Below are 17,488 nucleotides of genomic sequence, written 5' to 3' on the forward strand. Positions count from 1 at the left end.
CACAATGGAATTATCTTAGAATTCAACAGCAAAGATCTCCAGACAATCCCCAATATATTGCAACAAAATAACACAATTTCAAATAACCAAGGGTTAAAGAAGAAATCAAAAGGGAATTTAGAAAGATTTGACCTGAATGAAAATGAATGTGCAAAATATAAAAAATAAATTGTGGGATGCTACTGATATATAATACTTGTGGGAAAATGTATAGCACTAAAGGAGTGTATTAGAAAAGATCTCCAACAAAGAACTCAGCTTCCATGTTAATAACCTAGAATAAAAAGAAAAAATTAAACCCAAATTAAACAAAGAAAAGATATAATGAAGATTATAACAGAAATTAACAAAATAAAAAACAAAAAAATCAAAGAAACCAAAACTCATTCTCTGATATATCAATAAAATGGTAAACCTCTATCTAGACAGATTTAGAAAAAAAAAGACGAAAGTCACCAAATACCATCAAGAATGAGAGAGCTGCCATCACTACAGTTTCTACAGTTTCTAAAGGCAAATAAGAGAATATTATGAACAACTTTATGCTAACGAATTTGAAAAAAAGTGAACAAATTAGATGAAGTTGACAAACTACTTCAAACACACAAGTATAAAAGCTAACTCAAGAAGAAATAAATTACCGAAGCTATTAAAAACTTGAATTTGAAGTTAAAAAGCTTCCCACAAAGAAAACTCCAGGCCCAGATGGCTCCAGTGGTATATTCTATAGACTATTTAAAGAAAAAATAATAATTCTACACAAACTCTTCCAGAAAATTGAAAAAAAAAAAAAAAGAAAGGAAATACTTCTCAATTCATTCTATGAGGACAGAATTCTCCTGATAACAAAACCAGATAAAGACACTACAGGAAAAGAAAATTCCTGGCCAATATTCCTAATGAATACAGAAACAAAAACTTTAAACAAAATGCCAGCAAACAGAACCAAATAATATGTAAAAATAATAAACGTTGGCCAACATTAGCCCAGGAATGCAAAGATAGTGTAACATTTGAAAAACAATGTAATTCATCCTATTAATAGACAAAAATCCCCAGAACAAATCGTATGATCAACTCAATAGTTGTAAGAACAGGATGTCCAAAATCCAATAGCCATTTCTGATAAAAACTCACAAAACAAAGGAGCAGAGGCAACTTCCTCAAGTGGATAAAAGGCATCTTTGAAAAACTTCGGTTGAACATACATACAGAGAAAGAGTGGCTACTTTACCTTGAATATCAAGGACAAGGCAAAGATGTCCAAACTTACCACTTTTACAAAATACTGTATTAGATATTCCAGGTCATGAAATAAACTGCAAGAACAAGACTAATAAATAATAATAACACAAAAAGAAAGAAGGGCATTCAGATTTAAAAGAAAGAAGTAAAACTACTTTTATTTGCAGATGACATAATCATCTATGTAGAAAACTCTACTGAACTTTTTCTTTTAAGTACAAGGACTAAATTTTAACAAGATTGCAGGATACAAGATGAACATATAAAAATAAATAGTATATATTTTAGCAATGAACAGTAGGAAATTAAAATTAAGAAATATTATTTATAATAGCATCAAAAATATGTAACATCGAAGGATTAATCTGACAAGAGGTAAGAAAGTCCTGTTCTGAAAATCACAAAAATTTCAGGGAGAAATCAATAAAGAACTTAAGACATGGACACAAAGTACGTACCCAGTATTATTTAGATGTCAATGTTCCCTAAGTTGAAAGTGATTATAAAATTAATATGGACACACAAAGGACTTAGAATAGGCAAAACGACTTCCAAAAGAGAACAACAACATTATAGAACACAGACACTCTGATTCAAGTCTTATTATAATGCTACAGTAATCAAGTCAGTGTGGTACTAGCATAAAGATGGACAAATAGATTCATGGGATGTAAGAGGTACAGAAATTAACCCACATGTGTACGAACAACTGACTTTCAACAATAGTGCAAAGGCAATTAATTCAGTGGAGAAAGGATAGTCTTTTTAATAAATTGTGCTAGAATAATTAGAAGCCAGAGGCAAAAAAAATGAACCTTGATACTTACTCTTGCCATATACAAAAATGTACTTGAAATTGATCACAGACTAAATATAAGATCTAAAGCTGATAAACTTCTAGAAGAAAAAAAAAGAGAAAAATCTTTGTGACCTCAGCTTTCTTAAGATTTCTTAAATACAACATCAAAAGTACAAAGTATAAATAAATGAAAAAAATGAATAAACTGGACTTCATGAAATTAAAAACTTGGCTCTTTCACTAACTGTAAAGAAAATAAGGCAAGCCACAGACTAAGAAACCAGATTTGCAAAAATCTGTCTAACAAAGGATTTGTATCTAGCATATAGAAAAAACACTTACAATGCAATAAGAAAAACAACCAATTAATCTTTGGCAAAGGAGGCAAGAACATACAATGGAGTAAAGACAGTCTCTTCAGCAAGTGGTGTTGGGAAAACTGGACAGCTGCATGTAAATCAATGAAGTTACAACATTCCCTCACATCATACACAAAAATAAACTCAAATGGCTTAAAGAGTTAAATTTTTAAGACAAGACACGATAAGCCTCCTAGAAGAAAACACAGGCAAAACGCTCTCTGACATAAATCCTAGCAATGTTCTTCAAGGACAGTCTACCCAGGCAATAGAAATAAAAGCAAAAATAAACAAATGGGACCTAACTAAACTTAGAAGCTTTTGCACAACAAAGAAAACCATAAGTAAAACAAAAAGACAATCTATGGAATGGGAGAAAATAGTTGCAAATGATGTGACTGACAAAGGTTTAATTCCAGAATATATAAATAGCTCATACAATCTAGTAACAAAAAAACAAACAACCCAATCCAAAAATGGACAGAAAACCTAAATAAGCAATTCTCCAATGAAGACATACAAATGGCCAATAGGCACGTGAAAAATGCTCAATATCACTAATTATCAGAGAAATGCGTATCAAAACTACAATGAGATACCACCTCACACCAGTCAGAATGACCATTATTAAAAAGTTCACAAACAACAAATGCTGGAGAGGGTGTGGAGAAAAGGGAACCCTCCTACAGTGCTGGTGGGGATATAGTTTGGTGCAGCCATTATGGAAAACAGTATGGACATTCCTCAAAAGACTAAAAACAGACATACCATATGATTCAACAATCCTACTCCTGGGTATACGTCCAGAGGGAACTCTAATTCAAAAAGATACATATGCCCCAATGTTCACAGCAGCAGTATTTACAAGACATAAGACATGGAAACAACCTAAATGTCCATCCACAGATGACTGGATAAAAAAGTTGTGGTGTATTTCTATAATTGAATACTATTCAGCCATAAAAAATAATAAGGTAACGCCATTTGCAGCAACATGGATGGATCTGGAGATTGTCATTCTAAGTGAAGTAAGCCAGAAAAAGCAAGACAAATACCATATGATATCACTCGTATGTGGAATCTAAAAAGAAAAAAAAGAAAAGAAAAAAGAGGACACTAATGAACTCATCTACAAAACAGAAACAGACTCACAGACATAGTAAACAATCTTATGGTTACCAGGGGAAAGGAGGTGGAAAGGGATAAATTTGGGAGTTTGAGATTTGCAAATGATAACCACTATATATAAAAATAGATTAAAAAACAAATTTCTTCTGCATAACACAAAGAACTATACTCAATATCTTACAATAACCTTTAATGAAAAAGAATATGAAAACAAATATCTGTATACATATGCATGGCTGTGATATTATGCTGTACACCAGAAACTGACACATTGTAACTGATTATACCTCCATTAAAAAAAATTAAATACATAAAAGTGCATAAAAAGTAAAGAATGCAGAAAAACAGCCTAATGAAAAATGGGCAAAAGATTTGAATAGAGATATCATCACAGAATTTATACAGATCATAAATAAGCATGTAAAAATTGCATAACTCTTAGTTTAGGAAAATGCAAAATAAAACCATAAAGTGTTACCATTATGTACCCACTGGAATGGATAAAATTTAAAAGATTGGCCATCCTGAGTGTTGACAAGAATCTGGAATCCTAGGACTGGAGCAGGGCAGTGATCTTGTCTCAGAAAGGGAGCTCTGCTGGGAACCAGAAGGCCTGGATTCTAGTCTCCATTCTTGAGGCTCTGGGAAAGTCTTTAATCTTTCTGTCCTTATGATGAAATACCAATAACAACTACTCAGTCTACTTGGTCAAGCTCTTGCGATGATCAGGGGAGATTACACGAAAGCACTTTACAAACGTGGAGTACTAATGTTACTCTGTGGAAAATTACACAAACATGAGTACCTCTGGAAAGGCAATTTTAAGAAAGTGGTAACAAAGAAAATAATATGTTAAGTCTTTTCACGGTCTCTCATTGCCTTTATGATGCTAGTTTAATTCCTTTCCAAAATTTCAGTATTTAGTTACTTAAAAGGTCTCCAAATATTTATAAAAATGTGTCTGCCTAAATTAATGTTTACCATCGATAAAATTATACTACTCTCCATGGTGCAAACATTTTAATAACTAATAAGTCAGTAAACTGCTGGTATTTCTTAGTATTTTAATTACTATTTATCAAATTAGAATTTGGCAGTAAAGATCACTTTTCATAAAGACGTTACATGCATATTAACACATCAATCTTGATTCATTAAGTTTGTCTTTCCAGTTCTCCTGGTAGCTTTGTAAGAATCCATGACTTCAGTTTTTCTAGCTCAGCTTTGCTTAACTCATGGCAAAGACCTGGGAAACTATGAAACTTTGTGCTCACTCCTAGAGATTTTAACATTGAGTTTGTCTCTTCACCCCAAGAATGAAGAACTAGCTCATCTGCAGCACCGTGACACTGAAATAACTCAGGAAGTGCACCGTCTCCTTTCTGAAGAGCCTAGAGAGGAGAAGACAAAAACAGAAAAGCTGAAGAAATTCAGTTAAGAACATTATGCTCAGAAATCAGAGAGGGCAGAAAAATTCCAACCCAACCAAAGTTTCAGTATCTAAAAAGGAAAATGAGGCAGTGGTATGCTGTAGGAGGTGTACAGGGTGGACCAGGCCCAGGGGCTCACTATAACCATCTATATTTTTAATATGTATATATGCCATACACATTGTTTTTATCCTTTCCCCTTTGATACTTTGTTTAACAATATTCTTTGGACAGAGCATTTCTTAAACATGAATGACTAACTGGAATTAACCAATATAACTAATTTGGCCATAAATTCCCAGGAATGCTCTGCGTAGCACTTGTTTTCAATTCTCTTTTAGTTTCAATGTGCAAACGTTTCATCAGTTTTTTTTTTCTTTTCTGTTTTGTTTGTAAACTCCGGAACTTACCTGGTAAACAGCAGATGTTTTATTCAGAAAACTAGAAAGAGCAAATACTGCTGCCACATCTGGATGATTTCTATATGCTAAATGCATTGCCATGCACCCTCCCATTGAAAATCCTCCTAAAAAGAGCAAAAATTCACTGATCAGAAAAAGCAGAATATACGCAACGATAATTTAGAATGAGATATAGCTATGCCAGTCCTCTATAAATGTTCGGAGACCTAAAAGAGATACGATGTTAAAAAGAAATTTACTCTAGATCTCATGGAAAAAGACCTGCTATCAGTAAATAATACTGTTCTATCTAAGTCATCACTGGTAAAATAATTTGTTATAGAAGGAGCTAGAATTGAACAAAGAACTCATGGTCATCAAGTAAAAATAATTATCATAATTCAAAATATGAGTCATAGCACAACTGTTATTTATTTAAACTTCTAATATCTACTTATATTTTGTTTATATTCATGAGTCCTCACACTGCAACTACAATGCACCTTTTGTCTTACTTGATTATATTTCTAGTGTTTGCCATATTATATGTGCTTAATGATCTTGGAATTAAGAAGGATGATCAAAACATTGGTGAGCTAGTTCATATATCTTTGTATTTTAACATTATTTTGGAAAGTGTCTTGTGATGGTATAATTAAAACATACATACCTATATGTACTTTTTAAAAAAAAACTCACTTGACAAGCTTTTATTGTCTTTTATGTGCCAAACAGTGTCACTGGAGTGATACTAGTCACTGGAGGAGATATGCAGCTTAAAAGACCTGGACCCTTCTGCTAGAGGAGCAACAGATATATCACAGCATAAAGAGGTAGGTGCATGATGTGACGTGGCAGAGAGGGGGCCCAACTTCAGCTTGGGGACTTGGTGTGATATTCCCCAGCTTGAATGAGAGTTAAAAGACATCTCATGATTTAAAAGAAATCCATATGTTATAGATAACAAGGCTGTAGGAACACAGCTTTCATTTCTTGGGGAAATTCAAGAGCATGAATTGTACTTTTGTCAAATGTACCTAAGGAACACATTAACTGTGACTAGTGTGGCTGAGGAACTAAATGTTCAATTTGACCCAGTTAAAATTTAAGTTCATATATTCATGTGTGGCTAGGGGCTGTCATTTTGCACAATGAAGTTCTAGATAATCTAAGCTGCACCAATGATTGAAAAAAGCTTCAAAATTCATGAATGGAGCAAAATCAAAATTAATGGTCCATTAAAAAATAATGTTGTTGCTAAGATCATTAAATGTAATCTTTTAATGTGATAAAGATTTTTTTTCTAAATCACACCAAAGATAAAATGTGAACAAAAATAGACTGGTAAGCAAAAACATATTTTAAAAATTATTTTAAAGCACACCTTCTGAGAAAACTTTACACATTAAATGCACCCACCCCATCACTTCATTTTTTATTGACCAGGGTAGCCTAACCACCTTGTGTGGTTTCAGAGCCCGTGACGGGACCAGCCTAATAGCGACAACAAAAGTAAGAAATGCTTTTGCACGTATGAAATTTCATTATGAACAAAAAATGCATCCTACAGACATTTAACCTCTTGTTCAATGCTCAGCATTTACAATGAAGAAAAATGTACTCATTGAAAACTTGTTATTTTAAGATTCAATTTAAGTCCCTTATCCATTTATAATCCTGTGAGGTCGTCTGCGATTCTTCATCAGCCATCTTTGACAATCACATTTAACATGGCAGACACTAGTGTGAAAAGGGACTTTATGTATTTTTTTCTAATAGAAGAAAATTTAACACAAAGGCCTAGTTATTTGAATTCAATTTCCATCTAAGTGTCTAAATGCAATATAAAATATACTGTTCAATAAGTAAATACCAAATAGTAAACTCATTGTAGGTAATAGTTATAATGTGTATTTATAGTTGCTGGAGAAGTATTAAAATGTCAAGACTTAACATTTCAACATACATTTAAGATTAACAAGCTGAATAAAACATGTTAAAAAAACCAATAAACCCAGCTTTTATGAACTCTTTAAGTTAAATAAAACAGAAACAATGTATAAAAACTATACTGGGAAAACTAATCGAATCTACCTGGAAACAAAATCCAGAGTGGGGGAAAAACTTAAAATTCAAGTTGATCATCAATTGAATACGATTTTAAAAATGCAATAAAATCCACCCTGCCTCCAAATTTCAACAATGCTTGCATTTGATTTACATACAATTATTCATCAAACTGAACTGTGATAAAGTCTTAAAAGATTTGGAAATATATAAATTATGCCCACCATATCTGTAGTTTCTCTCATATAAAATTTACAAGATAAACAAAATATTTATTATTTTCTATAGAAAGCTATTAAAACAGCAGTCCCAAGCCTTTAAAGTTCTGATATTTGTTGTTGAAGAAATATTAAGTCATTTAATTAAGATATATATGTTAATATAAAATAGAAGAATGCTATTATTCTCAAGTTTTAGCTCCAAGAGCTTCAGAAGAAACTTACATGATGTCAGGAAAAGGCAGCCTGGAAATTGTGGAGCTAGGTTTCATCTTGGTAATTCCAACTATACCCTCAGTTTAATTTTAAAACTTATTATAAAATTAATACATTAATTTAGGTCCACTGCATAAAGTGTTTCGACCATAAAGATAAAAATAAAGTGGATGATCCAAAATCTCACTACTCATACATAATTTCACATGTTTTTTAAAATTCATTTTAACAGTTAAACTCACTCTATGTACAATTTTATACCTTATACCTAACTTTTTCTTTCATGTAATATTGATTCAAATGTCTAAACAGAATTACAAAACTCCATAATTATTTTCTTATTCTCTGAACACATGCTAAATACCTTCTAAATGTGTATGCATAGTATATAATGGTCACACAATATTCAACTGTAGTAACAGATCATTATTCCTATAACCATTTTCCTCATGATGGGTATTTAGAGCATCCATGTAAATTATTCAGCTGTAATTCCAGAAGCACTTGATTCTCCTTGCTTCAAAATTCTTGATTCTCCTTGCTTCAAAATATGCTCACATTATCAAAATTCTTACAATCTGGTCATTACCATTTGTCAGGTTCTATACATCCTAGATCAAAGTTAAACCTAAATTATGCCAGTTTTAACAACAAATTATCACCACCTAGTGGCTAAAAAAGGAATCTCATTATGGTACAATGTTCTTGACCAAGTCAATGGATCCAGGTTCTAGTCCCAACTCTACATTAGCTAGGAAGCTAAGTTTAATATAATAAAATATAATTAATCAAAATAGAATCGCAGAAGAAGAATGCACTGCTACATACTCAAGTAGAGAATATTTTTGTTTACAAAGCTATATTGGGTGTAATTACATCTCAAGACAAGGATTCCATGAGGACATAATGTATGATATTAAATCTGGAACTTTATCACGTATTAAAATCAGTAAGGATAACAATTTTTGTACTATTATCTCTATTTTTTCCTTTTTAATCTTCTATTTTTCTAGTTTTTCCTCTCATAATTCATTACAAAACAGAAACAGACTCATAGACATAGAAAACAAACTTGTGGTTGCAAAGGGGGAGGGGAGTGTGAAGGGACAGACTGGGAGTTTGAAATTTGTAGATACTGACAGGCATATGCAGAATAGATAAACAAGATTATACTGTATAGCACAGGGAAATATATACAAGATCTTGTGGTAGCTCACAGTGAAGAAGAATGTGACAATGAATATATGTGTGTTCATGTATAACTGAAAAATTGTGCTCTAAACTGGAAATTGACACAACATTGTAAACTGACTATAACTCAATAAAAAAGTTTAAAAAAACAAATAAATGATCTAGTCTTACTATGTTGTTTGTATATGTTGAATAAAAATTATTCAGCATCTCAAATGCATTTTTCTTTGACTTCCCATTGAATCCCTCCTTCATTAAAATGTTATAAATAGCATTTAAATTTTACTTAAGTTAAAATGTGCCATCATAGACACTTTACAAAAGGATTAAACCAGTAGAAAAACATGAAGCAGTAACTTCTGTTTAAATAATCTATGAGCAATGACAAAGAAAGGGGGAAGCACAGCCTGTATATCACAGAGGAAGGAAAAAGCTGGCAGGGAAGGAACAGTGGCGCTAGCTCCCTGAGTCTCCAAATGGCAGCACAAGGCCACTATGGCCTTTTTGCTATTGGGAGTGACCATGCGGTGGGTGGTACAGAGTATGTAATAACAGTAAGAAAGTTTTTTCAACATTACATGCCAGGCATATTTCTAAGTCATTCATAGGAACCGGCTAACTGAATTATCACAATTCTAAGTTAAGTAACATCGTTATCTTCCAACACAGAAGTGCACATGTGTAACTCTATAGAACTGTTATTGAAGATTTATTTTCACTGACTGATAAAATAATAACACAGGTAACAAGGACGAACAACCTTGGATCTACACTTCTGTGGTCTCCTTCATCTCTCAAGCTAGGAAAGAGGTTTTACAGAAATTAATTAGTTAATCTCACAAATTCTAAAAAAATATTTTTTGTTTCCCAATTTTTTATATTTATATAAGGGTATATAAATATCTTACTATATACATTTTATGATAAATTTCGAATTTTATAATTTTATAATAATTTATAACCCTTCCCAAAAGAACTTTTGTTGTTACAAATTCAGTGGAGCTTTGTTAAAACACTGACCCCATTACTGATTGCTTTATAAACAAGATCATCTTTTCACAAGGTACTTTTCTCTTGGTACTTGAGAAAATAATTAAAACATTCCATGATACGGTAAAAAAAAACTAAAATAAATTCCAGATGAATCAAAAAATTAAATATTTAAAAAATCATATTATAGAAAAGCCAGTAGAAAATCGATTTGAGTATGTAATTCCAGTTCTAGAGAAATACTTTCTTAATCTTTGAAATTATTTGGAAAACAAGAGACAGCTAAAAATAGCTTTTTTGTGTCAAAACTTAACAAACAGAATTAAATGGAAAATAACAAACTAAGTGTAAATTAATTACCACTTTTGTTTACTTATTTTTAGCAAAGATTTTTCAAGACAATATTATTCAGTGATGGACAATATAACAGGTGGTAGAAGTATCAGTCGGTACAATTTTTTCAGGAAAGGAATATGACAATGTGTAGTAAGAGTTTTGCAAATGTTCAGTTACATGGAAGAATAAAAAGCTTCAAAATGAAGTAAACCTACATTTAAAATTCTTACCAGCCCTCTTACAATTCACAGCCTCTTTTCAAAGATGAGTAAGATGAGGTGACTGACAGATACAGGGAAGGAGGAGGGCTGAGGGAAGAGGAGCAGATATGCAGTTACCATTCAGTACTACGCGTTCTTAATGCATGTGCATTAAGAGTTCTCATCAGTATATTTTCTACTTGTTTGCGTATGAAGATTTTCTAATTCTAATTTGAAGCAATTTCTTATACTAACCTTTGGTCTTCCCACCGTCATCTCATTACTTATTACCCTACAGTCATCAATTCAGTAATTGGTTTTCCCATACCCAACTTTGCATCTCTTCACATACTCCTTCTGCCAGATCAATTTTCCTAAAGCACAGTTCTAATTAACTCTATGACTCAAAGACATTTTTTAATCATCTCTCCTCAATTACCTATAAAGGATAAAAGGGAAACCAGAAGAATTTACTGAGAGTATAAAATGAGCCAATGATTTTATAACATCACCTCCCAATAAAATAGATATGGTGTTATTATCCCCACTTCACAGACAGGAGCAGAAACTCAGTGCCGGTAGTTAGGTGATGAAGCAGCTGGCAGTTGTGAACATCTTTATTATGACCATTGCGCTCCTCAGGCTGCTGGTCCAGCTATGAGAGTCAACGGGCATTTTCCAGTCAGACAACAAACTTTCTGTCAAAGCCATCTAAGGTCCACACAGACAAAAGCAACAAGCACTACTTTTTCTACCTCCATTTACCATTCATATCATTATTGATGCCCAGACCTACACTACAATCGTTAAAATTTCATTTATTTGCATATCTCAAAATCTCAAATGCCTCTGATACTTTCCTATTAAATTTTTCTCTAACAGCCCCAAATACTTATGCCTTCTTCATCTGAATTCCGGTCGTACTTAATTACTTAAATCATCAATTTATTGATCATTCATTATAAATGTTCTGCCCTGTGCTAGGCATTGCGATGGGTCCTGAGAAATAAAAATGAATATATATGATCATTCCCTTAGAAGAGCTGTCAGTTATGTCACTTTAGGGCACTCATCTAGATTGTCTGGCATTCCAGTTATCATTGTAAGCACCCACAGGCTCTTCCAGGTTGTAAGCAATTGCGGTATAGATCCTGTTTTATCTGTGTGTCCCCTTGAACATATAACTTACTGCCTGACACACAGCAGCAACTTAGAAAATATTTGCTAAATGACTGAATGACAGATTATGTTATATATTCACACATTTTGAATTCACTCTTGTTAAACAATCCCCTAGACTGAGTTGGGTTCCCCCTTCCCTATACTCTTCCCAGTACTCCCATAATGTTTTATATTTATCTCTATTAGAGTTCAACATAGGTGCTAAACATAGAAACACAGAAGTAGAGTTAAACACTGATGAGGAAACAGAGACCCATAAAGGTGATGTTACAGGGCTGGAGGGCACATTGCTTTTAACTAACAATGGTGGATGCTGAAGCCAAGACAGAAATAATGGATTCCATCCATTATGCCATGCTGCTTCTCAACTCAATGAATAGTTCAGCACTTCAACAAACACAAAGGAAGTTTATAAATTTGACCAAATCCTGTCTACACAGGATTATTGTTTTAATGTTATTTAGAACGTGATGGAGACACTTAATTTGCTTTTATAATTTCATCATTAAATATAACTCATTATAAATTAAAGTTATTTGCAAATAACTTTTATAAAAATCCATCCTGTATCATTCACAGAATTCTATATAGTCCATCTCATTTTTGTATATGTTATAGAAATAGATATTTTAATAGTTTATTTTATGATTACAGAAAAAGAAAAGAGTGTAAGCAGAATAAAGAGCTTACATAAAGGCATGTTATATCCCCTTGGGAAGACAGAGTGCTAAAGACACATTTAACAAAAGTTTATAAGTACTTTATTCCTATGATATTAAGTCTGAAGAATTTACTTTTCATGTTATATTTTGACTAAGTACTCTAATTTATCTTAATTATGATGATAATAGTTTAAATAAATTCATAAAACTTGAGCTAATTAAAATGTTTTAACAATTGAAATGAGTAATCTCTTAACTGAAAATTAAACTAGAAAGAAAAATTCAACCAATACAGGATTCTTAAAGTATGTTATTATTAAAAAGAAAATCATTTAAAGTTTCATGACCTGTTGTTTATAATTCTATTATCCTTAAAAACTCCTACTATGAAAAGTTTATCTGAAACTATGAATAGGTCAAATAATACATAAGGTGCTTCTAAATAGTGTTCCAAGTAAAAGTCAATGTATAGAATTAAACAAAAGTGAGAAAAATTAAATTACCAACATCTAAAGATCTTACCTAGTAATATCCTGTTCTTCTTGATGCCACTTTTTACTTCATCATCTATCAAATCGGTGAGCACTTGACACATTACGTCAATTGATTCAAGGTGTTCTGGACAATCATTAGATATTTTAAATCTGTCAAACCATACATTGGAGATTCCTCCTTTCAAAGGAGTATATGGCCTGTTTAAAACAAACAAACAAAAAAAAAAAGAGAGCGAGAATTAAAATAAACATTTTAATTTCTAAAAAAATTGATGTTATGAACAATCACAATTTCCTCCAAGTTTTGAAAGTTAAGAATTCATATTAAAAATATTCCACGTTTACTGCCTTAACTCTTCTATGTTACATTGGTTCCACTAGTGTTTACTAATGCCAGTTCATCATCTTTACTTAATTCTCTACATCTTTTAAGATTCTTCAATTTCCCAAATCCCCATAAAAAAAGGGGAATTATATATCGTGTGTGCATGTTATTTTTTCCACTCAATCCAAATGACTGATTAATCAGGTCTACTATTCTAAAAAATTTTCTGCCTTGATAGACTTTAATCCTTATTTTTTCAATGTAAAGATCAATATTTAAGTATGCATAGCTAAATGAATGATGTTTGTCCATGCAAAAAGTCAATACCTCGAGTAGAAAAAATGATTTACCGCAAGTGCTTTTAAAAGATGGTTAATTTGTAGCACATAAGTATGAAAGCTAAGTTAGTAATTTAAAAAGACTTTTTTGGTCACATCCAGGTAGACTGTCCTTTGAATAGGGGTCTTTGGGTTTTTTGAGGTTTTTTTAATCAAGAGTTGGAACCATTTTTATTCTTAAATCTTCTTAAGAACCTTGAAATGAGAGTTTCATAGGATACACAGAATCTTTGGAAGTGGTCATCATACAGATATTCCCTACTGTTTGCATCATTTGAATCTCAAACTGGGTGCTTACTGGACTTACGTTTTACATGATAAGATGCTCTGAACTGGGTATCTTGTTGAAAAACATTGATCTTAAAAGACGCTTCTCATTTCAGGATGAAGTGGATGGTTACAGTATTAGTGAATCCTGCTCTGGGTGCTCTGTTAGTTTTGTGTGTGTGTGTGTGTGCATGCGTCTGTATCCCAAGGTATTCTAAATACTCTGTTTTAATCAATTACAACGGGGTTAAGAGGTCCTGCTTCAAGTCCTATGTTGGTAAAAGTAAATGAAGGGAATGAAAACAATCTGAGTTTCCGGTAGCAAACACAGAAAAATACATGGGGATATATAAGATACACACGGAGAACTATGGCTTTTTCAAAGATAAGGAATAGGAGAGTTAATAAAGCTTATAGCTTTTTGCTTCACAAGTCTTATTTTCTCTTTATGTGACAGTGAAAAAACAGGTTTTATGTTATATGCAAGAACACATACGAAACAGAAACCGTGGTAAAAGTATCTATTATAATTTGAAAGAAATCTAAACAATGGTGACCAGATGCAGGTTGTCTCTTAGACCAATACCTCTACTACTTGCCCCTTCTCAAATTTAGCTATATATTCTCACCCTCCAGTGTAAGTGAAATAAATGAATAAAATGTAGACAGAACAACAACAAAAAAAACGGTGAAGTCACCAGTTGAGACCTGAATGTGCTTTCCTGCATATACTTTAGTGAAAAACCAAGAGGAATTCCAGCAAACCCAAGGAGTTGGAAATAGTCCGTTCTCATCCTCTCCTCCGCTATAGCAGAAGGACCCTACGGTCTCTGCTCATCCTTAGAACCAACGGGTGGTGCTGAAGGGAACAGGAGAACTACACAACCATTGTTCTGTACTGGTCATAACATTCCAAAATCAACGGGTATCTCCACTTAAGGAGCCTAAAAATCAGGAGGAATCTTTTAGAAAGTTTCTCAGAGAAACAAAGAAATCTGGAAACAAGAAAGGTGCTCTGACTCAGATTTAACAAGAACTCATCTACAGAGAATCCTTTGTTCATTTACTAAAATATAATCATATTATAAACATGACTTTGCAACACACTTTCTAAAACTAGAATGTATATTATGAATATACCTATAAGTCAGTATATAAAACCCTAATATTTTCTCCTTTTAATGCATATACATGAAATTTTACAAACACAAGATACTGTGTGTGTGTATTGCTTTGATGTTTGTCAGGTAAATCCTATTTATTTTTTTGCTCATCTCTCTGTTCCTTCTCTCCCACGCCCTCACACATCTTGCCCTTCACACTAGGTCAACTATGGTAACGATCTGGAATGTATCTTTGAATGTTTTTCTTGCACATATATTAAAACTTTTTTTAACGTATTTTTTAGAGCACTATTTGCTGCTTTTCAGAAATGAAATAAGCCTATTTGGTTTCGTTATGCACATCATGCTTTTCTCCTTTAACAGTACCTCAAGAAAATCCTTTCATCTGATCCGGTTCTTACCCACCTTTTAAAATAACTATATAATACCTTATAATGAAGATGTTCTACAATGTAATTAACCATTCATCTACTAACAGGCATTTATTTGGTACCGAGGTTTTAGCCACTAAAAACAATCCTGCATTAAATACACCTGCATGCATGTTTTTACATATGGGGACTTTTATTCCTATGGAATAGAATCTGAGAAACAGGATACAGGATTGAAAGCTATTAATTTTTAACGCTTCCACAAAGACTACAAAAATTCACCTTTCTACAAGAAAGGTAAGGGAACATCCTGTTGTCTAACAGTCCTAGTAACAACATACTTTAAAAGATACTAACATACTTTGAAAGATTACCGTTTAAAACTATCAATTGTAGTTTAAAAATCAACTTTATTGAGGTATAATTTACACATATAAATGTGCACATTTTAAACACAGAGTTCAAAGACTTTTGAAGATGCATGTCCATAATGATAGAGAACTTTCCCTTTACCTCAGAAAATTCCATCGTGCCCATTTGCAAGCAATTCCCACTCACTTCCCAAGTAACCAGAGGGATTTCCATCACTGCAGTTACTGCTGTGTCTCTAGAACTCCATATAAAGGAATTACCTATTCATATCATTGGCTATTTTTTTTTCTTTTGGGGTTATGATTTCTTTCTTACCAGTTTAGAGGAGTATTTTGTATATTATTAACACAAATATTTTTCATTTGTATTTCAAGTATTTTTTTCAAGTTGCTTTTTATATATTGACATAATGTATTTAAAGTAGCTACCTTTTTTTAAACCAGATAAAACGCTTCATAGTTGATACAATCTGTCCTTCGTTTTAAATTAAACTACATTTCTGGGTTTTCTGATTTATTTAAGGTTTCTCAATTCATACATTTTTACATATAGAACCTGAGATTTTCTTCTAGGATTTTTGTTTTCATTTTTACACTTAAGTTTTGAATTTTTCCGGAATTTATTTCATACATAAAGTGACCTAAGGATTCAAATTCATTTCCACCCATTTGCATAGCAAATTGTGCGTGCGCTACTCCTAAAAATACAAAAACAATTTTTTCTCATAAATTTTACCCTTGCTATGTTATAGTTCTGAATTATCTAGTCTTTCTAGGCTCCATAAGAGAATTAAACCCTAATGACTACTACATTTACTGTATATAATGAATGGACTTCTCTCCAATGCATCTAGAATGGTATTCGTTCTGGTTTATCCTTGGAAAAAAAAAATCAAGAAAATGACTTGAGTCATTTTCTGTGTTCTGCAGTTCAGGTGAAAAATTCTGGTTAAGAAAGGCTCTATTTTGTTCCACTGATCTACTTGTCTTCTCCTGTGTCAGGGCCATACTGACTGTATCACAATGGTTTTAGAGTATATTCTGAGGTTGAGTAAGGTGGTCCCCCTCTCCCTGCCATCATCACTGCAAGTCTTTCAGACTTGCCCTGCCTATTCTCAGGTATCCATTCTTCTTTATCTTTCTAAGAAATCAATCAATTATTTAGTAAATTTTTAAATAATTTTGAATAACCCTTCTTAAAAATCCTTGTGGGATTTTAACTAATACTGCATTTCTGCCTGGAAGTTAACTTTTTATGACATGAATCTGAGAGGAGGGAAGATTTTTGCAGACTGAGCTCTTCCTAGGATCCACCACATTCTGATCCTTACCTAAAGCTTCTCCTGCATCATCTGGAGGCACTCAATGGGTGCACTGGGTGCAGAGAAGATAAAATCCTACACCAGCTCCCTACTGGGACTCAGGCAAAGCCTAAGTTCTCCCTCATTCCTGTAGGCCTCCTGACCTCAGAAGTTGCCTGACTCAAGAGAAGTAGATAAGTTGGAATCAGAAGAGGGGAGAAGACAGAAAACATTCAAGCCTCCCACCTCCCAGAAAACCTTCTCAGAATTAACTTTCTTAAAGTACTCCAAAAATGAAAGCAAGTGCTTTCCATAGAGCATTAATGTCACTGTCAGACAAAATGAAATCCCAAACTGTATTCAAACTGTCACTAAAATCACAGTGATCTCCTGAATGAAAACAATATGCAACTCTCATGCTAAAGCCTGAATTGGTCTGATACTCTTTTCACTTATTTCTACTTCCCTATTCA

The 17,488-nt window shown here is 32.8% G+C and overlaps 1 protein-coding gene across 1 annotated transcript in view; it reads right to left on the reverse strand.

The window, feature by feature from the left end:
* Positions 1 to 3,692: 3,692 nt before the first annotated feature.
* LYPLAL1 (lysophospholipase like 1) overlaps positions 3,693 to 17,488 on the reverse strand; it is a 28,872-nt gene continuing 15,076 nt past the window's right edge. Inside the window, exons 3-5 of the mRNA XM_006198872.4 lie at positions 12,947 to 13,116; positions 5,372 to 5,487; positions 3,693 to 4,922 (exon numbers count right to left, since the gene is read on the reverse strand). Coding sequence (XP_006198934.1) covers positions 4,686 to 4,922; positions 5,372 to 5,487; positions 12,947 to 13,116 — 523 coding nt within the window. The 3' untranslated portion in view covers positions 3,693 to 4,685. The remainder of the gene's footprint in view (positions 4,923 to 5,371; positions 5,488 to 12,946; positions 13,117 to 17,488) is intronic.

The sequence above is a fragment of the Vicugna pacos genome, chromosome 23 (assembly GCF_048564905.1).
Source record: "Vicugna pacos chromosome 23, VicPac4, whole genome shotgun sequence".
In the NCBI taxonomy this organism is placed as follows: domain Eukaryota; kingdom Metazoa; phylum Chordata; class Mammalia; order Artiodactyla; family Camelidae; genus Vicugna; species Vicugna pacos.